The sequence below is a fragment of the Hyperoodon ampullatus genome, assembly GCF_949752795.1.
Source record: "Hyperoodon ampullatus genome assembly, chromosome: 3".
NCBI lineage: Eukaryota > Metazoa > Chordata > Mammalia > Artiodactyla > Ziphiidae > Hyperoodon > Hyperoodon ampullatus.
Genome location: NC_136916.1, coordinates 36077253 through 36098989, shown reverse-complemented (window position 1 = coordinate 36098989; position 21737 = coordinate 36077253). Strand labels below are relative to the sequence as shown.

General features: G+C 47.0%; 1 protein-coding gene across 6 annotated transcripts in view; it reads right to left on the bottom strand.

Annotated features, from left to right (window-relative positions):
* Positions 1-7089, bottom strand: part of AP3B2 (adaptor related protein complex 3 subunit beta 2) — a gene marked incomplete at both ends in the record, with an annotated part of 31817 nt that extends 24728 nt beyond the window's left edge. For 4 of the 6 annotated variants that reach the window (XM_079700949.1, XM_079700950.1, XM_079700951.1 and 1 more), the window contains one exon: positions 6977-7089. In XM_079700949.1, coding sequence (XP_079557075.1) covers positions 6977-7089 — 113 coding nt within the window. Of the gene's footprint in view, positions 1-3673; positions 3922-6976 lie in introns of those variants that run through there. The other 2 variants (XM_079700947.1, XM_079700948.1) reach the window with 1 other exon arrangement.
* Between the last annotated feature and the right edge of the window lie 14648 nt (positions 7090-21737).

The window sequence follows — 21737 nt, the reverse complement described above, 5'->3', positions numbered from 1 at the left end:
TTACACGGTCTTCCCTCTGTGGGTCTCTGTGTCCACATTTCCTCTTCTTACAACAGGTGAATTATATTCGATTAGGGCCCACCCTAATGACCTCATTCTAACTTAATTATATCTTTAAAGGCCCTATCTACAAACACAGTCACATTCTGAGGTATTGGGAGTTAGGACTTCAACATATGAATTTGAGGGGGACACAATTCAGCCCATAATAGCAACAGAAAGGAAAATATCTGGGATATGGTGAATAAAAGTTTAATATTCAAAATGGATAAAGTACTGATATAAATTTAGGGTCTATATTCAGTATTCACTGTCAGGGCTGCTGCAAGCCCTTCTGCCATCCGCTTGCCCCGCCAGGTAGACACAGCCCTGTGCTGCTGCTCCCCATTCAGTGAGTGGAGCATTGTCTAGTGTTCCTTGGCCATGTGCCCTTGAGCAGTGAACAACCTGCCCAACCATACTCAGAGGTCCAGGGGCTGGTGGTCAAAGAAGTGAACAGAGAAGTGTGAATAACCCCATGGAAAAATGTGTCTGCACACAGCTGACAGAGCAGTGGGACCACTGATGCACTCATATATTGCCCAGGCAATTCCAAAATGTGATGAGCAGTTGTGTATGGAGAACTGTACATTCTCTAATCTCCCAGATGATACTCAGGTAATCCGTAGCTTTGACCCAGGCATGAGAACCCAGCCGGGAGAGGTATCACCAATGGTAGGAATTAAAAAGCAGTGTGCGTGGGCTTCCCTGGTGGCGCAGTAGTTGAGAGTCCACCTGCCGATGCAGAGGACACAGGTTCGTGCCCCGGTCTGGGAAGATCCCACATGCCGTGGAGCGGCTGGGCCTGTGAGCCATGGCCGCCGAGCCTGCGTGTCCGGAGCCTGTGCTCCGCAATGGGAGAGGCCACAACAGTGAGAGGCCCGCGTACCGCAAAAAAATAAAAATAAAAAAAATAAAGCAGTGTGCGCAAAGTTAGTCACAGAAGTGAAACATTTAAAAGCAATAGAAAAATCAGAAATTGGAGGTAGCAATATTAGGAGGGGGAAGAGCATGATAACAGTCATAAAGAGGCAAGTGTGACTGATGCTGAGAAATGAGTAAGTGATAAATGCTAAGAGGAAGAAAAGAACCTGACATAGCATGCACCTAGTCATAGGGCTGCATTTTGCAGAAATGTGTGAGTGCTTAACAGAACACAGAGGACTTGATAGCTGTCAGATGAGGGCAGGAGAAGATGTCCAGCCCCACTCAAGTTGACCTAAAACTCCTCCATTCAGGAATACTACTCAGCCATAAAAAAGAATGAAATAATGCCATTTGCAGCAACATGGATGAACCTACAGATTATAATACTAAGTGAAGTAAGTCAGACAGAGAAAGACAAATACCATATGATATCACTTATATGTGAAATCTATAATATGACACAAATGAACTTATTTACAAATCAGAAATAGACTCACAGACATAGAAAACAAATTTATGGTTACCAAAGGGGAAAGGGTGTGGAGGAGGGATAAATTAGGCGTATGGGATTAGCAGATATAAACTATTATATATAAAATAGATAGACAACAAGGTCCTACTGTATAGCACAGGGAACTAGATTCAATATCCTGTCACAAACCATAATGGAAAAGAATATGAAAATTATATATATATATATATATATATATATATATAACTGAATCACTTTGCTGTACATCAGAAACTAATACAACATTGTAAATCAACTATACTTCAATTAAAAAAAACCCAAAACTCCTCCATTCAGGAAGATGTCCCCCCACACCAGAGGACATTTTCTACTCCCTATGGCCAAGCCAGGGTCAGAAGACAACCACCTTGTCACCCTCCTAAACACAAACCAGGTGGTCAATTTCTAGGTGTGTTGAACTCAGGACACATGGCTGTAGACAGAGATACAGACCATTCACCTGGGCCTGGGCAGCACTGAGGGTGTGGAAACAATAACAGAGCTGGGTGCCACCTTCCCCAATATACGCACACCACTGCACCCCCATACATACCCCCGCACAGCCAACTCACCCTCACAGACACCTACACACCCAAACATCCCCACCAAACACTGGTACCAGCGATACCCTCCCACATCTCCTCGCAGACATACCTGTACCCCATACACATACCCAGGCCCCCAAAAACACACCTACAACGCCCAGACACATACAATCTATACATAAACCCACACACACCCCCAAAAACCCCTGCAGACACACACCCACAATCCCCACAGAAATACACACAGTCACAGACACATATACCACACATACAGACACTTCCCACAAAAACACACTCTCAACACATAAATCCACACACCTATGGACGAACACACCTCACCTACAAATCCCTACGGACGCCCACAGACACATATCCATCACGACTCCCCCCACCCCGATCCAGACGTGCACATACCCCACACGCGTCCCTCCACAGACACACACACACCACACACACCACATACACATACACCTTTTTGACAAGACTGAGTTACTCCAGTCTCGTTGGCCAAAATGGCCTGTGGGCTCCCATTTGAGATTCTTGATGATATATACAGGCTTTTAAGATCAAATACTCCAGCCTCACAGATCCTCTGATCTCCTTCTGAGGGGTCAGGTGGGCATCCTCACTGGCCAGCCTGGGGTGACTTCACTGGGACCTGTCAGAGTTTGCCCAGCCCCTTTAACTCTGGGAGTTCTCTAAAGCAGGCTTCCTCGCACCCGGGTGTCCTCACCACCCCGACAGATGCCACAGGCCTGTGTCCAATGCACACACCCAGAGCGTGTGCTGTGACACCCACAGTTCTCCCACCCACCCAGCCTAGCACACACCCTCCAGTCTCCTGAAGGTTCTAGGGCCCTAGGTGAGGGGAATCGAGGGAGCGGAGGGACTGGGGGGACATAGCGGACATAGCACAGGAAGGATTGTCAGCTGCCCCCTGACAGACAGCAGCTCCCTCCTAGGGTGTAACCACCCCGGGTCCCTCATCTTCACCCCCACCAGCTTATGTTCCCAAGAGGGAGAAGAAGGGAGAGATACACAGCAACACTCTAAGGCCATGAAACTTTAATCTCCCGTAGTCCGATCCCCTTATACTGCTCTCACTGTGACCTGACCCCTGGCCTGGCCTGAGGGACTCTCTGGGGCTAGGGGCACTGGAGCCAGCTGGTGGGTAAGACATGGCATTTGAGGCCAGACATACTCATCTCGCCTGATATCCACTTTCCTCCCTCCCCTCACAACCCAAGTTCCAACCCACTAGACAGGAGAGGGTGGCCAAACGCTTTATCCTGTCTCCAAACCTCACCCAGAACCCACTCTAGCTAGGACCTGGGGGGAGGAAAAGGTCAAATATTTTACTCCACCCTCAAATATTTTACTCCACCCTCAAATATTTTACTCCACCCTCAAATATTTTACTATCCTCTTCCCCTCAGAGCTTCCAGGGAGTTAGGCTTATCTCCCCCAACTCAAACTCCCAGTCTCCCATACAGTACCCCTGACGCCCCCGCTTCCCACCTAGACCCTAAATGCCGGCCCAGTCCTCCTGCTGAGGAGGTGGGACTTAAATGGGTCCTGGCTGAGAGTGGCAGCTTCCCACCCCTTGCCTTCCTGGCTGTCTGGGTGAGGGTCTCTGGGAGCCCCTCTGTACCGTAGTGGCTGCCTCTGGCTGTGGCCTTGGCCAGGCTCTAGGCAAGGTCCTTCCAGGGACGCTTCTGGGGTCGTGTCTTCCTCTGGCGCCTGCAGCCACCGGAGCTCCTCCGGCTGCAGGGCCTGGTACCAGGGTGGGGGCCCACCTTCAGGGGCCAGCACAGGGCTGGCAGCCTCCTGATCAGCTCCACAAGCCCCTCTGCCCCCTGGCCTCACCACGGCCCCTGGGAGCTGCAGGAATCGCTGCATTGGGCACCAGGTCCTGCTCCGAAATGGGACTGAGCTGACCAGGGAGCTGGGGATGCCTGTCACTGTCACCAGACGGCCCGCCCCGAAACTCAGAAACTGGATACTGGCGGGGAGAGAGGCTCTGGTTTCCTCTTCGCTGCTCAGAGACAAGGACTCACGAGGGGGAGGAGGGCAGGGACTGGGGACAGGACCAACCCCCAATCTCCAGGCAGGGGACTAGGGGGCAGGAGAGCTGATCCAGACAGAGGTGGGGCATCCCTCTCCTCCACTCTCATGCCACAACTGGACCTCTGCCTCCTCAGAACAGCTCTTCCTCCGAAATCTTGTACACCCTTCTCACTCTGACCCTAACCATCTTGATCCTCACCTGTCTTTCCAGGGCCATTTCCTTGATTTTTTCCTCCCTATCAGCACTCTCTTTATCTCTACTTCCTCCATACTTGGCCTAGGCCCCCCCAGGTCCACCCCTCCGATCTGCTTCTTACTCACATCCTTGGCCCTCTTGTCCCCTTGGCCCCTACCCTGCCAGGAGTGGTTAGTTTATTTGCTGTATTTCAAACCCCCTTGATGCTCCTCAAATTCCCACCCACAGCCTTGCCTTTGCAGCTTCACTACCGGCTTCTCACAGAAAATAAAGGCTTTAGATCAAATCCCCCGCAGCTCCCAAGCATCTGCATCTACTCTCTCCTCTCCTGTCCTCCTCCCTCTGGGCAGAGCTGGTCCTCCTTGAGGCCAGGCCCATCCTCCCACCCAGCTCTGTAAGCCTCCCCTCCCCTCTCCTTCAATTCCTTTCAGCCTCTCCCACACGGCTGGCTCCTTCCCATGAGCAGTTAAACTTGCTCTGGGCTCTCCCATCCTAATAATAAACAAACAAAAATAACAACAAAAATAAAATAAACAAACCTTCTTGAACTGATGTTCTCCTCTGGCAACTCTTTCCCTCTCTCCCCCTTACAGTCACACTTCTTGAAAGCAAAATTCCCATCCACTGTGTTTTATTTATTTACCTCCTCTTCACTCCTCTATTCACTTTAATCTGGCTTCCCATGCTGATTAGAATTTAGGGCTGAGGCGCCATGATGTCTACAAATTATATGGCTCAGCCAAAAATATGGTTAGATAAGGCAAATATGGCAGAATGTCATCAATGGTTGAATCTAGGGGGAGGGCACACATTCACTGTATTATTCACTCAACTTTTCTGTATGTTTAAAATTGTTCATCATAGAATGTTGGGGAAAAATAATCTAGCCCCTCCTCTTCTGACTTTTCCAGAACTATTCTCCCAGGGCAGAAGGTGGGGAGTAAAGCAGGAAGGGGTTGACCTGCTCTTTGTCAAACCAATGGTCATGATTGCTTTGCTTGAGTTGACCTCAGTGAGGACTGACACTGCTGATGGCTTCCTTCTTGAAACTACATTTTATTTTTCCTCCTTCTCTTGGCTTACTTTTTCTCAGTTACTTTGAAACACTTTCCTCCTGCTCTCTGGTCACTCTTAATTCCATGTCTTCAGCGTTCCTACCTGTGCCCTGTCTGAACTCATTTTATATTACATGCTCCCTAGGTTCTCTTGGCTTCCTTTTGTGGCTTTGACGGATATATATAATAATCTCCTGGACTCCAAATCCTAACATCCAGCTACCTACTAGACTTGAATGTATTATACCTCAGAGTTTATAATCTCAGCATGTCAAAAGCCATTATTTTCCACAAATTTGCTTGTAATATCTTTATTTCCAATTACCCAGTATGGCACCACCATCTATCCAGTTACAAGAACTAGTAACCTGAGATTATCCTTATCTTCTCCCAGCCCCTTCCTCTTACCTTTCCCCCCAGTTAATCATCAGGTCTGTGGCTTCTACCACCTAAAATAGCCCTCAAGTCCTGTGCCTCGCCCATAGTCTAGGCCACCATCATGTCCTCCCCCCCCCCAACTTCAACCCCCTTCACTTGTCTCCTGCTGAATCCAGCACCCCTCCAATCTCTTCTCCACAATCCAGCCTGGGATCCTTCTAAAATGCAAATCTGCTATTGCCTGCTTAGAACCCTTCAGTGCCCGCCCCCACCCCCGACCTTGGCATCTCCCCACCTTCATTTCTGGTCATTCCGGTGGCTTGCACAGAGATTCTGCCCTCACCGTATTAGCACCTACAAAACCTGTGATCTGGCTCTCCTTCACGTCCACACCTTGCTAAAAGCTCTTTCCTCTGCCTGAAACATCCCTGGCTCTCCCCTGTCCCGTCTCTCCGGGCACAGGGACCAGCTCCTCTCACCGCTCTGACAGCCCCCGCTACACTGAACTGTCACGGACAGCTTCTTCCCTGTGCCCCCCTCTAGAGCAACTTGAGGACAAGGACTGTCTCATGTTCATGGCTGCATTCACAGAGACTCGATACAGTAGGCCCTTAAAAAGCCTTGTTTCAAAATTTACCAATAAACGAACGAATGAGCCAAAGGCGGAAGGGAAGAGTGGGAAGTTAAGGTAGGGCTTAACTATAGGGGCAACGTGGGGAGCAGGAGTGTGAGCGTCAGATGGGAGATGGGGATGAGAACATGGGGACCAGAATGAGGGAAAATGGATTTGTAGGAGGGGCCAGGCCTGGGAGGGTTCTGAGTCTATTCCAGGACGGGCCTTCCTGGACAGGCCCCAGGCTCAAGCTCGCCGGTTCTGACCCCTCCCCCACGTTATTTTGGAGTCAATTCGCCACACGCGAAAAAAGGCGGAGAACGTGTAATCCAAACCTACTAACAGGAGAAACACCTGGGGCGGGAGGATTGGTCCTCCAGAAAGAGAGACGGCTGGCCCATCCCCCACCAGCCTCCGACCCCCTTCCCAGGTCCCAGGCCGGCCCCTCACGGCGGGATGCTGGCGTGGGGGACGGGCGTCGCGAGGGCCCGTGACCGCGGCGGGAGGGGGCTGGGCAGGCTTCCGGTGCGCGCCGCCGAGGCCCGGCCTGGGCGCTGCCGACTGGCCTGGGCGCTGTCCATGGTACCGGAGCGCATGTTTCCAGGCCGGCCCGGGCACAGCCACCCTTTCGGCTGGCTCCCTCACCGCTTGTAGTCGGAGGAGAAAATGCCGCCGCTCGCCGGGTCGTGGCCGTACTCGGGCTCCCCGGGGCCAGCAGAGCCGCCCTTGTCTTCGCTGTAGGCGGGGGCGGCCGACATGGGGCGGCAGGGGAGGTCGCGGGCTTCGCTGGGGAGGTCGCGGCGCCTCCGGGATGCGGCAGGGACCGAGGAAGGGAACGCAGGCCGGACAGGCGAGGTCGGCTGCGCGGCCTGGGCTCCGCAGAGGCCGCAACCTGCAGTGGCTGAGGCAGCGCGCGGATTTATCAATCAGGGATGCTCGCGTGAAGATTCTTAAAGGTACCGGCGCCTGCGGAGCGGAGCGCGTGTCCGCGGAGAGAGCAGGAGGGGAGGAGGGTCTGGCCCCGCCCCAATCCCTCGGAAATCCCTCCACCCCCCAGTAAAGAAGGTTCCTGCCCTTTAAAGGGACTGATGCAGCTCCAGGTCTGGGGGTGGGTGGAGGTTGCTGGACTGATTATTGGATAGCCTTCTGGGGATACAGAACGTCTTTACCTACCACCGACCACCGGGTGTCGGTGGAACGGCCTCTAGGGGCTCCACTCATCCCAGATACTAGCGCGGATGCTCACTCACGCTGTGGAAGGAAAGGGCGGGGGTGGGGGAGGGGTAAGAGAAAGCTGTGCACAAGGGTTTCCTGGAGATGTTGGAATTTAAGGAAGGTTGGTCCAAGAGCGCCAAGGAGCCTACAGCATGCTGCTGTAGATGTAGATACAGATGTAGAGAGATGGGGACCGAATAGAGGGTAATGCGAACCCCGAATTCAGCTTTGGAAAATAGTTTAATAACCATTTCTGAAGCCCTCATGCCCACCCAGGAGTGCCTGAGGTCATGGCTAGTCCATGGTCAAGTCCACATCCACCGAAACCTAGGAAAGAAGGGGAAGGGAAGAGGGTGGGTTAGGGTCTTGTGTGACTGCCAAGACTCTTGGATCATGTGAGGCCTTCAGCTCCTCCCCCAAGGCCCAAGGTACCCCAAGGAAAGACCTGGATCCAGAGGGAAAGTGGTGACTGGGTTGGGGGAAGGGGTGGGTTCTAGTTGACTTTGGGGCATCAGGTTGAATAGCTGGGGTCTTTTGGCTGGACTTCAGGGAGAAGCCCTGGATATGGAGTGTGGAAGAGTCCATAGGGCTGAGTCTTGATCTATAGACTAGGATACAGGTGTCTCCAGAACCAGAATTGGTAGGCCTGGGTGGAAATGGGCGGGGCCGGAAATGTGGAATTTGTCTCCGTAGGTGGGTTCCATTGGAAAATGGGAATAGGGACTGACCAAGACCACGGCAGCACCTGGCTGAAGTAGGCTGAAGTAAATAGATGTGCCCAGTATCTGTGAGCTGGGATCTTCCTGGAGTGGGCCCAAAAGGGTTTCAGAGGAGTAGAACCTTGATGAGTTAGCAGGCCTAGTTTGCTTCTGGGGGCTTTGGGTCTGCCAGAGGAAAGTGGATCTTGAGTTTGAAGAACGTAGCCTGGGTGGGGAGGGAGGGCCTGAATTTTCCAGGAACGCATTGGTTAGCTGCATTTGTTAACTGGCTCTGGAGGTGACGTGGGGTCCTGCGTGGGTAGCGGCTGTGCGCACTGAACTAATGGGACTCCGGGCTATTTGTAGGGGGTCCAGGTTGGGCTCTAGGCCGAGCAGTGCAGTGCAGAGTGCACGCAGTTGCTGCCCGTTGGGTGATAGGGAGGTGGGTCAGCGTCCATGGCTTTGCATATGCGGTGCTCCAGCCGCCCTGTCTACGCAGCACCTTCCAAAGCGAGCGGGAGCGCAGCAGCAGTCGCTGCCGTTGTTTGGACACAAATGCCTTCGCAGGAGCCAAGAAACATGAGCGGCCCGTGGCCACAAGGATTCTTGCATGCAAGGATCAACAGACAAGTGCAGATCAGAGCCAGGTCAGGTCCTGTGACTCCAGCCCCAAGATCCAGCCTGCACCCCTATCTCCCAGGATCCCACAGCCCTGAGCCCCATACCCTGGGTGCCCAAGTGCCTGTCTTCAGAGACTCACACCATGAGCTCGGGACCTGCATTCTTCATCCCTGTGAGGCCCACCGACTGGTGGAGCTGGGCTTGATGGGCAGCATCTGTTCGAAGACTAAGGTCTGTGGTCCAGATGAGATACTCACCCTCAAAGTGGATGCTCTCTCTGTGGCTGCAGTACACGCCCACGTGGGCCCCGCACCAGCATCCAGTGGGTGACATCAACCTGACCAGGAAGAGGTCTCCTGGCTCAGATGCTCCACGGCCTCTAAGTGTTGACCCAGGAAAGCCTCAGACAGGAAGAACTTAATGGTGCTGACTGCCCCAGTCAGGGCCTGGGAGGAGAAATGGACCAGACCACCGGGTGTTTGCAGGCTGGGATGAGGAGAAGCCACTGATCATTGGGTCAGATGGGCCACCCAGGGCTCAGGAGACTTGGCTTGGGGCTAAGCCTGAGGTGAATGTCTTCGCTACCCCACACATGCCTCCCTGTGCTGAGGAACTTCAGAGGCCTGGATATCATGGGTAAATTCTGCCATGAGCCACCCTTCAATTTCCAGCAGTTGAGACCTCCTCCTTATGCAACGTTTTCTTCTCATCTCCAATTCCAGCCTCACCATTCCCCCCCCTCCTCCTCCTTTAGGACCCCCTTTCCCAGTCATCTCCCGTCTTGCCATTCCCTGGAGGCAACACCAGGGGCATGTGAACCTGAGATGAGCAGAAGTCCTGAAGAAACAGAAACCTGGGGGACTTCCCTGGTGGTCCAGTGGTAAAGAATCTGCCTTCCAATGCAGGGGACGCGGGTTCGATCCCTGGTTGGCTAACTAAGATCCCACATGCCATGGGGCAGCTAAGCTCACACGCCACAACTACTGAGCTCACACGCCTCAACTACAGAGTCCACGTGCTCTGGAGCCCGCATGCCACAACCAGAGAGAAGCCCGTGTGCCACAGTGTGTGCCACGATGAAGAGCCCTTGCCACAATGAAAGATCCCACATGCTGCAACTAAGACCCGACACAGCCAAAAAATAAATAAAAATAAAATAAATATTTTTTTAAAAAGAAAGAAACAGAAACCTGGGTGAGATCTAGACCCAAGACAGGCATCTCCTGCCAAGTCTGAGAGGAGAAAGACCCTCCCACAATCTCAGCCACCAACATCTATTAAGCTGCTGCTCATTGATGCTTAATACAATTCCACAAGATGGGTACATATCTGCATTTTCAGGATAAAGAAACAGGTTTCCAAAAGCTACACGTTGCTGGAGTGCACACAGCTTAATGTATGTCTGCATGACTCTTTCGTGTGCCCTTTGACCTAAACATCAGTCACCTCCCTTACCTCCTTTTCCTCTATAAGGAAGTGAGAAATACATTTAGTTCGGGTTTCTCCTATCTTTACTGGGAACAAAGGGCTTTTGGGACCTGGGAGGATGGCCTGCATGGTTGTGCCTGAGCTTTGGTCTCAGAGAGAGCCTGGGAAAGGGGGTGGAAGTAGGGCCTGCCCCCCCGTCCCTGACCCTTCCCTTCCCTCCTGGCCCCAGTCCATAGTATCCTCTACATGTTCCAGAGTGAGTCTCAATTTTCCCAAACTGTGTGCTGTGGAAGACTCAGGGGACCGACCACCTCATCCCAGTTTGCCTGGGGCTTTCAAGGTTTTAAAATAAAACCCCTACATCCCAAGAACCCAGGAAAACTTGGACAGTTGGTTACCTTAGGCTCAGGTCTCCCCTCTCCCATCTCTCTTGACCTCAAGAGACCACAGGGAGGACCCAGTCATGTGAACAGCCCTTTGGACTTTGGTCACCCTCTCCTGAAATCCACCAGAAGCATCTCTTGCTTCCCACTCCCCCCATACCCACTGGGCCAAGCAGAGGTCACAGCTGTGGAAGAGAGTGGACTGTCCTGGCCCCTACTGGGGCAGCAGGAACCCCACCTGGAGAAAAGATAAGCTGAGGATTTCTGCTCCAGTTACCTGGGATGTGAAGCTTATCTAGGGAGGGGAAAAAACCCAAACAAACAGCTGTCACCACCTGGCTCCTGAGGAGTGAGGGTCCAAACCACTGCCCCTCTGGCCTCTCCCCACTCAGGCTATGCACGGTGCATGTGGGACTGTCTGTCTGTGCGTCAGTGTGTGGCTATGCATTTGGCATGCCCATGAGTCTGTTGCAATACTGGATACAGGACTGGGAGACCAAGTCCGGGCTGTGCCACTTCTCTGTATGGGACATCAAATAAGCCATTACTTCCCTCTGGGCCTCAACTTCCTCATCTGTGAATTGGGGATAATAAGCCTGGAAGGCTGGGCATCACAGGACCATTGGGAGGCACTGAGAGCTCTTTGTGAGCAAGACAAGGAGAGACGGGCAGCGTTTGTTTATCTTTGGCCTGCACCTGAGCATGCAGAGCTGGGCGTCAAGGGAGGAGGGGTGGGGAGAAAGTGTCTTTCTCATCTCACAGGAGAAAAACAATGGGCCCTCAGAAACTGGCTGCCTCTTTGTGAGCCCTGCCCCAGAGCTCTTAGGAAATCACGCAGCTGGAAAGGCTCTGGAGAGCAGGGCCCCACCCCTGACTCTCCCTCTGAAAAGTTCCCCAGTGGTGAATACTTTGGCCACCATCAGCTGGGCCCCTGGACTTTGAGTCAGGGTCTGGATGAGGAGGTAACCCTTCAGATAGGGGATCTAGGCCTACGTGTGGGGCTCCATCCATAATGATAATATTTATTGCCAGAAACTGTACTAAAACCCCACTTAGCCCTAACAGTAATGTCATGAAATAGATACTGTTGTTATCCTTCCAATTTAACAGAAAGGGAAACAGGCTTGGAGAGGTTGCCAAGGTTACAAACTAGTAAGTGGGGGAACCAGGATTCAAGCCCAGGCAGTCTGGTTCCAGTGCCCATGACCTTAACCACTGTATAGTACTGCCTCCCTCATGCTGCTGGCACACGAGCACCCCGTTCCCCAGACCCCACCACCAGGAATTACTGACCCCCTGTATTCTTCCTGACCTTCCCCTTGGCTTTCATTGAGCCAAGCTGCCATTTTCTTTGTAAGAAAGGAGAAGGCGCAAGGTCCCGAGCTGTGAGCAAGAGCCCAGGGGACAGAGCATCCCATTCTCTGGGCACCTGGCCTGAAATGCTCCCCATCCCATTGGGGGTCCTCACTGGGGACCTGATCTCTTTCTCCTTTCACTCTGATGGAGAATTTCAGAGGAACAGCGGTGAGGGTGGCCCTGCAACTGGGTGTGGGGTGACAGGCAGTCTCCTTGGGGCCCTGGGCCCTGCCCTTCCCCCAGAGATCCCTGAAGGACCTCACCCAGTAGGTTCCTACCACTGAGCACAGGGCTTGTGGAGTCACTGTGGTGGCCCTTGGTGGTGTGGCTATGGCCTAGCCCCTCCTGTCCCCCTTCAGTCTAGCCCTGGACAAAGGGTTCCTCTGTGGGAAGCAAGGTTTTGGGGTCACTGCCCTCAGCCAGCCATCTCCAGCCAGAACAAGGGTTGGGGCTCCCCACTGGGGCAGAGCAGACCCTTCCTTTGAGCCCCCAGCACACCCTGGGCTGGCCCTTCCTTCCCTTACAAAACCTTTGGTCCCCACCCCCCCACCCTTGGCCCAGTGATCCCACCTGCATCCTAGCCCCGAGCCCAAGCAGCTCACCTTGCCGTCGTCACCTCCGTACCTTGCTAGGTGCTCTCCTTCTGTGGCCAGAGCAGGGAAGACTAGCTGTCTGCCCCTGAAGCAGACAAAGGAGCCAAGCAGGAAGCCCAGGGGCCCTGTTCCAAGCATCACCACCTGGGCCATTCTGATTGCAGCACTCCCTCCTCCTGGCAGCTCTGGGGACAGGTGGCAGCCAGAGACCGTAAGGCTGGGGCCTGGGGTAGGTAACTGGTGCCCTCACCCAGCTCTCTCCCCTCCTCCTGGTGTTCAGCCCCTACCCCATATCCACTTGTGCTTGCAGTGCCACTTGTGCCTGCAATCTGAAACTACCTTTCTCCCCTTACTGGCCTCCAGGGAACACCGATGCCCCATCTTCACCTTATTGTGGTCAGAGAGCAAACTTCGTATGATTTCAGTTCCTTTTAATTTGTTGAGACTTATTTTATTGACTAACCTATGGTCTATATTAGTGAATATACTATGTGCACTTGAAAATGTTCGCTTTGCACGTTTAGGGTGCAGTATTCTATAAATGTTAGATCAAGGTGGTTGATAATGTTGCTCAGATCATCTATGTCTTTACTGATTTCTTGTGTAGTTTTTCAATGAATTAATAGAGGGATTAATTGTCCATTTCTCCCTTCAATTCTGTCAAATTTTGCCTTGTGGATTTTGAAATTCTATTATTAGATACATAAACATTTGATTATTGTTATGTCTTTCTGATGAATTGAACCTTTATGGTTATGGATGTCACTCCTCATCTCTGCTAATGAATTTTTGCTTTGAAGTCTATTTTATCTGATATTATGCTATTTGTAGCTATATCTTTTACCATTCATTTACTTTTGATCTATCTGTGTCTTTATATTTAAAGTGCATCTCTTGTAGACAGAATATAGTTGAGTCTTGCTTTTTTATTCATTTTGGCAATATCTGCCTTTAAATTGAACCATTTGTTGTTCCATAGATTTTTTTTTTTTTTTTTTGCGGTACGCGGGCCTCTCACTGTTGTGGCCTCTCCCATCGCGGAGCACAGGCTCCGGACGCGCAGGCTCAGCGGCCATGGCTCACGGGCCCAGCCGCTCCGCGGCATGCGGGATCCTCCCAGACCGGGGCACGAACCCGTGTTCCCTGCATCGGCAGGCGGACTCCCAACCACCGTGCCACCAGGGAAGCCCGTTCCATAGATATTTAATGTAATAATTGATATGGTTGGATTTTGAGCTATTTTTTTCCCTTCTGACCTTTGTTCCTTTCTTCTCCTTTCCTGTCTTCTTTGGGCGTATTCAATTTTTTTTTTAAGAATTTCACCCAATTAAAAAAAAAAGAATTTCATTTTACATATTGACAGTTAGCTGTACCTCTTTGTATATATTTTAGTAGTTTCTCTAGTACTGCAATGTAACTATGTACTTAAGTTTTCACAATCTACTTAGTGATGATGTTGTACGATGTCACATAAAATGTAGAAGTCTCGTAACCAAATAGGTCCATTTACTACAATCCTTGCCCCATCCTTTATGCTTTGTTATACGTATCATATCTACACACATTAGAAACTCCACAAGATGATGTCATAATTTTTGCTTTAAACTGTCCTGCATTTTAAATAAAGTAGGAAGAAAAGAGTCTTTCATATTTACCCACATATTTACCATTTCTGATCCCTTCATTCATTCATGCAGGTCTAAGATTTTCCCTGATATCATTCCCCTTTAGCCTGAAGAATTTCTTTCAGCATTTCTTGTGGTGCAGATCTGCTGGTGGATGAATTCTTTTATCTGAAAATAACTTTATTTCAACTTCATTCATCCTATTGGATGTAGAATTCCGTATTAACAATCTTTTTCTTTCAGCAGTTTAAAGATTTTCCTCCACTGTCATCTGACCTTCATAGTTCCAGGTGAAAAATAAAAGATAACTCAAATTATCGTTCTCCAGTATGTCATGTATTGTTTATCTTCACTATTCAGATTTTATATTTGTTTTCAGCAGTTTGACTATGACATACCTAGGAGCAGTTGTCTTCATGTATATCTCATTGTGGTGCCCTGAGAATTGTGAATATATACATTTTTGTCTACCAAATTCGGGGATTTTTGCCATTATTTCTTCACATTTTTCTGCCTTGGTTTCTCTCTCCTCTCATTCTCTAACTCCAGTTAATACCATCACCTTAATATTGTTTGATATGTCATTTTTTTTTCAGTCTTCATTCTCAGTCTTTGGACTGAGATATGTCCTGGTATTTCTTTACTTTCACTGACCCTTTCTTCTGACAACTTCTACTTGCTGTTAAAATCAGTCATTTTTTAAAAAATAAATTTATTTATTTATTTATTTATTTTTGGCTGTGTTGGGTCTTTGTTGCTGTGCGCAGGCTTTCTCTAGTTGCGGTGAGCGGGGGCTACTCTTCGTTGTGGTGTGCGGGCTTCTCATTGCAGTGGCTTCTCTTGTTGCCGAGCACAGGCTCTAGGCGCACGGGCTTCAGTAGCTGTGGCACGCGGGCTCAGTAGTTGTGGCTTGCAGGCTCTAGAGTGCAGGCTTAGCTGTGGCGCACGGGCTCAGTTGCTCCGCAGCATGTGGGATCTTCCCGGACCAGGGCTCAAACCCATGTCCCCTGCATTGGCAGGTGGATTCTTAACCACTGTGCCACCAGGGAAGTCCCAAAATCAGTCATTTATTTGTTTACTTATTTTAAGTTTTAGAATTTCTATTTTTAAATATAATTTTCTTTTCTTAAGATTCTCCATCTATTTATTTGTTATGACTATCTTTTGCATAAAGTTTTTTGTAGATATTTATAATAAATGCTTAAAGGTTTTTTTCTCCCCCCAGCACTTGGGTGGTGTAGGTATCTACTGTCATTGTCTGACTTTTCTAATGATTTTGAGCTACATTTTCCTTTTTTGCATGTCTAGGATTTTAAAAATTTGTATAATGGACATTGGAGATGATACATTGTACAGATTATGGATTCTTTTATTTCTCCTGAAGAACATTGATTTTTGTATTAGCAAGCAGTCAAATTAATAGCTTGAACTTGACCTGAAGCTTGTGGAGTTATGGTTCAACCCTTTGTTATGGTGAGTCTGTTTAAGTTTCACCATTATTATTAGGGTGAATTCCTTAGTCCTGCCCCATAGTCTTCTAAGGCATAGCCCCTACGGAATTTCAGTGGGCAGTCTAAAGGCATTTACCAAGACCCTTTAAATTTGTGGAAATCAAACTACAAATTTTGTCTCCCTTGCAGTACACAGCAGCAGAAATATCTCCCCTTCAGCTGTTGTTTTCCACTAGGCTCCTTGGAGCCTCACCCAGTGGATGTGCAGTAAGGAGTTATCCAAGGATTTGTGGGATTTTTTAAAAATAAATTTATTTATTTTATTTATTTATTTTTCGCTGTGTTGGGTCTTCGTTGCTGTGTGCAGGCTTTCTCTAGTTGTGGTGAGCGGGGGCTACTCTTTGTTGTGGTGCGCATGCTTCTCACTGCGGTGGCTTCTCTTGTTGCAGAACATGGGCTCTAGGCACACGGGCTTCAGTAGTTGTGGCACAAGGGCTCAGTAGTAGTTGTGGCACACAGGCTTAGTTGCTCCGTGGCATGTGGGATTTTCCTGGATCAGGGATCAAACCCATGTCCCCTGCATTGGCTGGTGGATTCTTAACCACTGTGCCACCAGGGAAGTCCCTTGTCGGAATTTTATGTGCAGATTTAGGGGATCCCCTCTCTGTAGATACCTCCTTTCTGGGGTATTCCCCCCTCAGTTTCCAGCTGCTCCACCCTGAAATTTATCCACTGATGTCTTAAGCCAAGAAGTTCTGTGGCTTTCTGCATGAGGTTTAGCCACACCACACTGTACAGATGGGGGAGGGCCCTAAGGGGAAAGCTTTGGAAAGACAGAGCTCATCCAGTGTGGTTCTCTTCACTCCAGGGTCAAATCGCCAGGTTCTGTTGGCTCTAGGTTGCTCCAAATAATTTTTTTGTTGTTGTTGTTTTTGTTTTTGGCGGTATGTGGGCCTCTCACTGTTGTGGCCTCTCCCATTGCGGAGCACAGGCTCTGGATGCACAGGCTAAGCAGCCATGGCTCACGGGCCCAGCCGCTCCGCGGCATGTGGGATCCTCCCAGACCGGTGCACGAACCCGTGTCCCCTGCATCGGCAGGCAGACTTCCAACCACTGCGCCACCAGGGAAGCCCCCAAATAATTTTTAATTTTTTCTTTAAAATTAACATTTAGGGACTTCCCTCGTGGTGCAGTGGTTAAGAATCTGCCTGACAATGCAGGGGACATGAGTTTGATCCCTGGTCCGGGAAGAGCCCACATGCCGCAGAGCAACCAAGCCCATGTGCCACAACTACTGAGCCTGCACTCTAGAGCCCGCGAGCCACAACTACTGAGCCCACGAGCCACAACTACTGAGCCCATGTGCCACAACTACTGAAGCCCGTGTACCTAGAGCCCATGCTGCACAACAAGAGAAGCCACCGCAGTGAGAAGCCTGCACACCGCAACAAAGAGTAGCCCCGCTCACCACAACTAGAGAAAGCCCGTGTGCAGCAATGAAACCCAATGCAGCCAAAAATAAATAAATAAATAGATAAATTTATTTTTTAAAAATTAACATTTAGTAGAATTGGCGGGCTTCCCTGGTGGCGCAGTGGTTAAGAATCCGCCTGCCAATGCAGGGGACACAGGTTTGATCCCTGGTCCAGGAAGATCCCATATGCTGCGGAGCAACTAAGCCCATGGGCCACAACTACTAGAGCCCACGCAACTAGAGCCCATGCTCCGCAACAAGAGAAGCCACCACAAGGGGAAGCCTGCGTACCACAACGAAGAGTAGCCCCCGCTCTCTGCAACTAGAGAAAGACTGCAAGCAGCAACGAAGACCCAATGCAGCCAAAAATAAATAAATAAATAAATAAGAATTGGCTATTTTTGTTGTACATTTATATGAATTTTAACACACTAGTAGATTCATCACAATCAACATAGAACAGTTACACCATCCCAAAAAACTAACCCTTTTAACATCTCATATTAGTATGATCCACATGGAACAATTAATGAACCAATATTGATACATTATTATTAACCAGAGTCCATCCTTTATTCAGATTTCCTTACTTTTTTTTGCTGAGGTCCTTTTTCTGTTTCAGGATTCCGTGCTAGATGCCATATTACATACATACATCCTAAATACCAAATTACACATTACCAATTACATATACATATATATAATATCTCCATGGGCTTCTCTGGTCACAATAGTTTTAATTTGCATTTTCTTAATATGTTGAACATATTTTCATGTGCTTACTTGTTTTCTGTATAATCCCTCTGGTGAAGTGTTTGTTCAAGTCTTGTACCTTTTTTATTGAGATAGAATTCACATACAGTACAATTCACCATTTAAAAGTGTACAGTTCAATGGTTTTTAGTATGTTCATAAGTTTGTGCAACCATCACCACTATCTAATTCCAGAACATTTTCACCACCCCCCAAAAACATCCCATATCCACCGAGCAGTCACTCCTCATTCTCCTCTCTACCTTCCCCCAGCTCCTAGTAACCACTAATCTTTTTGTCTCTGGATTTGCCTAGCCTGGACATTTCATATAAATGGAATTATATATTCTGTGGCCTTTTGTGTCTGGCTTCTTTCACTTAGCATAATGTTTTCAAGATTCATCCATATTGTAGTATATATCAGTACTCATTTATTTTTATGGTCAAATAATATTCCATTGTTTGAATATACCATGTTTCGTTTATCCATTCATCAGTTGATGGACATTTGGGTTGTTTCCACTGTTTGAATATTATGAATAATGCTTCTATAAACATTCATGTACTGGTTTTTATTTGAACTTATGTTTTCACTACTATTGGGTATATACCTAGGAGTATACTTGCTGGGTCATATGGTAAATCCATGTTTAACTTTTTGAAGAACTATCCAGCTGCTTTCCAAAGCAAATGCACCATTTTATATTGCTATCAGCACTGTTCCAGTTTCTCCACATTCTTCCCAACACTTGTTGTCTTTTTGATTAAAGTCATCCTAATAGGTGTAAAGTGGTATCTCATTGTGGTTTTGATCTGCATTTCTCTAATGACTAATGATGGTGGCATTTTTCATGTGCTTATTGGCCATTTGTATATCTTCTTGGGACAAATGTCTTCAATACCTTTGTGCATTTTTAATTAGGTTGTGTTTTTATTATTAAGTTGTAAGAATTCTTTGTATATTATGGACACTAGACCTTTATCAAATATATGGTTTACAAATATTTTCTCCCGTTCTGTGGATTGTCTTTTCACTCTTTTGATAGTATCCATTGACACACACGTTTTTTGCTTTGATGTAGTTCATCTATTTTTTCTCTTGTTGCTTGTGTTTTTGGTGTCTTATCTAAGAAACTATTGCCTAATACAAGGTCACAAAGATTTATATCTATGTATTCTTCTAAGAGTTTTTAGTTTTAGCTTTTGCATTTAGGCCTCTTATTCACTTTGTGCTAATTCTTGTTTATGGTATGAGGTAGAGGTCCAAACGCATTCTTTTGCATGTGGATATCTAGTCATCCTAGCACCATTTGTGAAAATAGTCTTTTTCCCACTGAATGATCTTAGACTCCTATTGAAAATCAATTGACCATAGCTGTATGGTTTGATTTCTGGATTCTCAATTCTATTTCATTGATCTATATCTTATGCTAGTACCACATTGTCTTAAATGTTGTAGATTTATAGTAGGTTTGAAACTGGGAAATGTGAATCCTTCAATTTTATTCTTGTTATATAAGATTGTTTTGGCTATTTAAGGTCCTTTACAATTCCATATGAATATTAGGATCAGCTTTTCTGTTTCTTTTTTAAAAGGTAGTTGGGATTTTGATAGGGATTGTGTTGAACTTGTAGATCAGTTTAGGGAGAACTACCATCTTAATATTAAATTTTCCAATCCACGAACATTGGATATCTTTCCAGTTATTTAATTCTTAATTTCTTTCAACAATGTTTTGTGGTTTTCAGTATACAATTCTTGCACTTCCCTGTATAAAATGAATCCTACGTATTATTTTTGATACTACTGTAAATGGAATTGTTTCTTGAATTTCATTCTAAGATTGTTCATTGTTAACGTATAGAAATGCAACTGATTTTTGTGTATTGATCTTGTATCCTGCAACTTTGCTGAACTTGTTTATTAGCTCTATTTAGTTTTTTGTGGATATTCTTTAGTATTTTCTAAATATAAGATCACATTACCTTTAAATGGGACAGTTTTACTTTTTCTTTTCCAATCTAGATGCTTTTTATTTATTTTTCTTTCCTAACTGCCCTGGCCTGAACCTCCAGTACTATGTTAAATAGAGTTGGCAAGATCATACATCCTTGTCCTGTTCCTGATCTTAGAGAGATTTTAGTCTTTCATCATTAAGTATGATATTAGCTGTGGGTTTGGTTTTGTGTGTATGTGTGTGGGGGGGTAAATTATACATAATGTAACATTTACCACTTTAACCATTTTTAAGTGTATAATTCTGTGTCATTTAGTATATTCACACTGTTGTGCGACAATTATCACCATCCATCTCCAGAACTTTATCATCCCAAACTGAAACAACTAGTAATATCTGTCAGAGTCTCCACTTCATTTTATGAGGCTATTGTAACAATATATAAAGCAGACAAAGACAGTACCAAAAAACAAACAAAACCTTATGGGTCAATCTTTCCTATGAACATAGATGTGAAAAGCTATCTTCTAAAACATTAGCAAACTGAATCAAGAAATGGATTAAAAATTATGACCAAGTTGGGTTTATTCTCAAAATTCAGGCATGGGTTAATATTAGGAAATCTATCAGTATAAATCATTGCATTACTAGATTAAAGAATAAAAGCCATATATTAAATCTTGTTAATTATGTAAAAACATTGAACAAAATTTAACATCTGCTTACGATAAAAACCTTTAGCAAATTGGGAATGGAAGAGAACTTACTTAATAAAGGTTATCATGGCAAATATATTTAATGGTAAAATGTTAGAGCTTCTGTTATAGGTTGAATTGTGTCCCACAAAAATTCATATGATGAAGTCCTAACCAGTATTTCAGAATGTGACCTTATTTAAAGAGGGTCATTGCAGATGTAATTAGTTAAATTAATAATAGGTCATCAGTGCTCGCTTCGGCAGCACATATACTAAAATTGGAACTATACAGATTAGCATGGCCCCTGCGTAAGGATGACATGCAAATTCGTGAAGCGTTCCATATTTAAAAAAAATAAAAATAAAAAAATAGGTCATCAGGGTGAGTCCTAATCCAATATAACTGGTGTCCTTATAAAAAGAGGAAATTTGGACACAGAGGCAGATACAGACACAGAAAGAACACTCTGTGAACATGAAGGCAGAGACTAAGGTGATGTGTCTACAATGCTAGGAACACCAAGATTGCCAGTAAACCACCAGAAGCTAGGGAAGAGGCATGGGACAGATTTCCCCTCACAGTCTCAGAAAGAACCAACCCTGCTGATGCCTTGATCTCAGACTCAGACTTCCAGCCTCCAAAACTGTGTGGCAATAAATTTCTATTGTTTAAGCCACCCAGTTTGTGGTACTTTGTTATAGCAGCCTTCAGAAATTAATACAGCTGGCTTTCAAAATTAGAACAAGACAAAGACGTCTGCTATTACTGTTTCTATTCAACATTGTACTGAAGGTATTAGCTAGTATAAGGGAGGAAAAAATTCTCTACCCTTTTAGGGTCCCTGGCTGGGCCTAAGAATTAAACGGACATAGGACAGATTAACAGGAGAAAAGTGTGCACATTTTATTAAATCTTCACATGTACATGGGAGCCTTCACAAGAGGATGAAAACCCAAAGAAGTGACCAGAGCAGGAAGCTTTTATACCTTTTAGACAAATAAACAATAAATTTGTGAAAAATTGATAAGACAAAGGGGTTTGAGCTCAGGATAGTAAATGGTGAAGAAGTCTGATATAATAGTAAATACATAAATTGACCTCCGCCCCTGGTTCCTGGCACAGAACTCCTAAAACCCTTGTAATTTCCTATGTG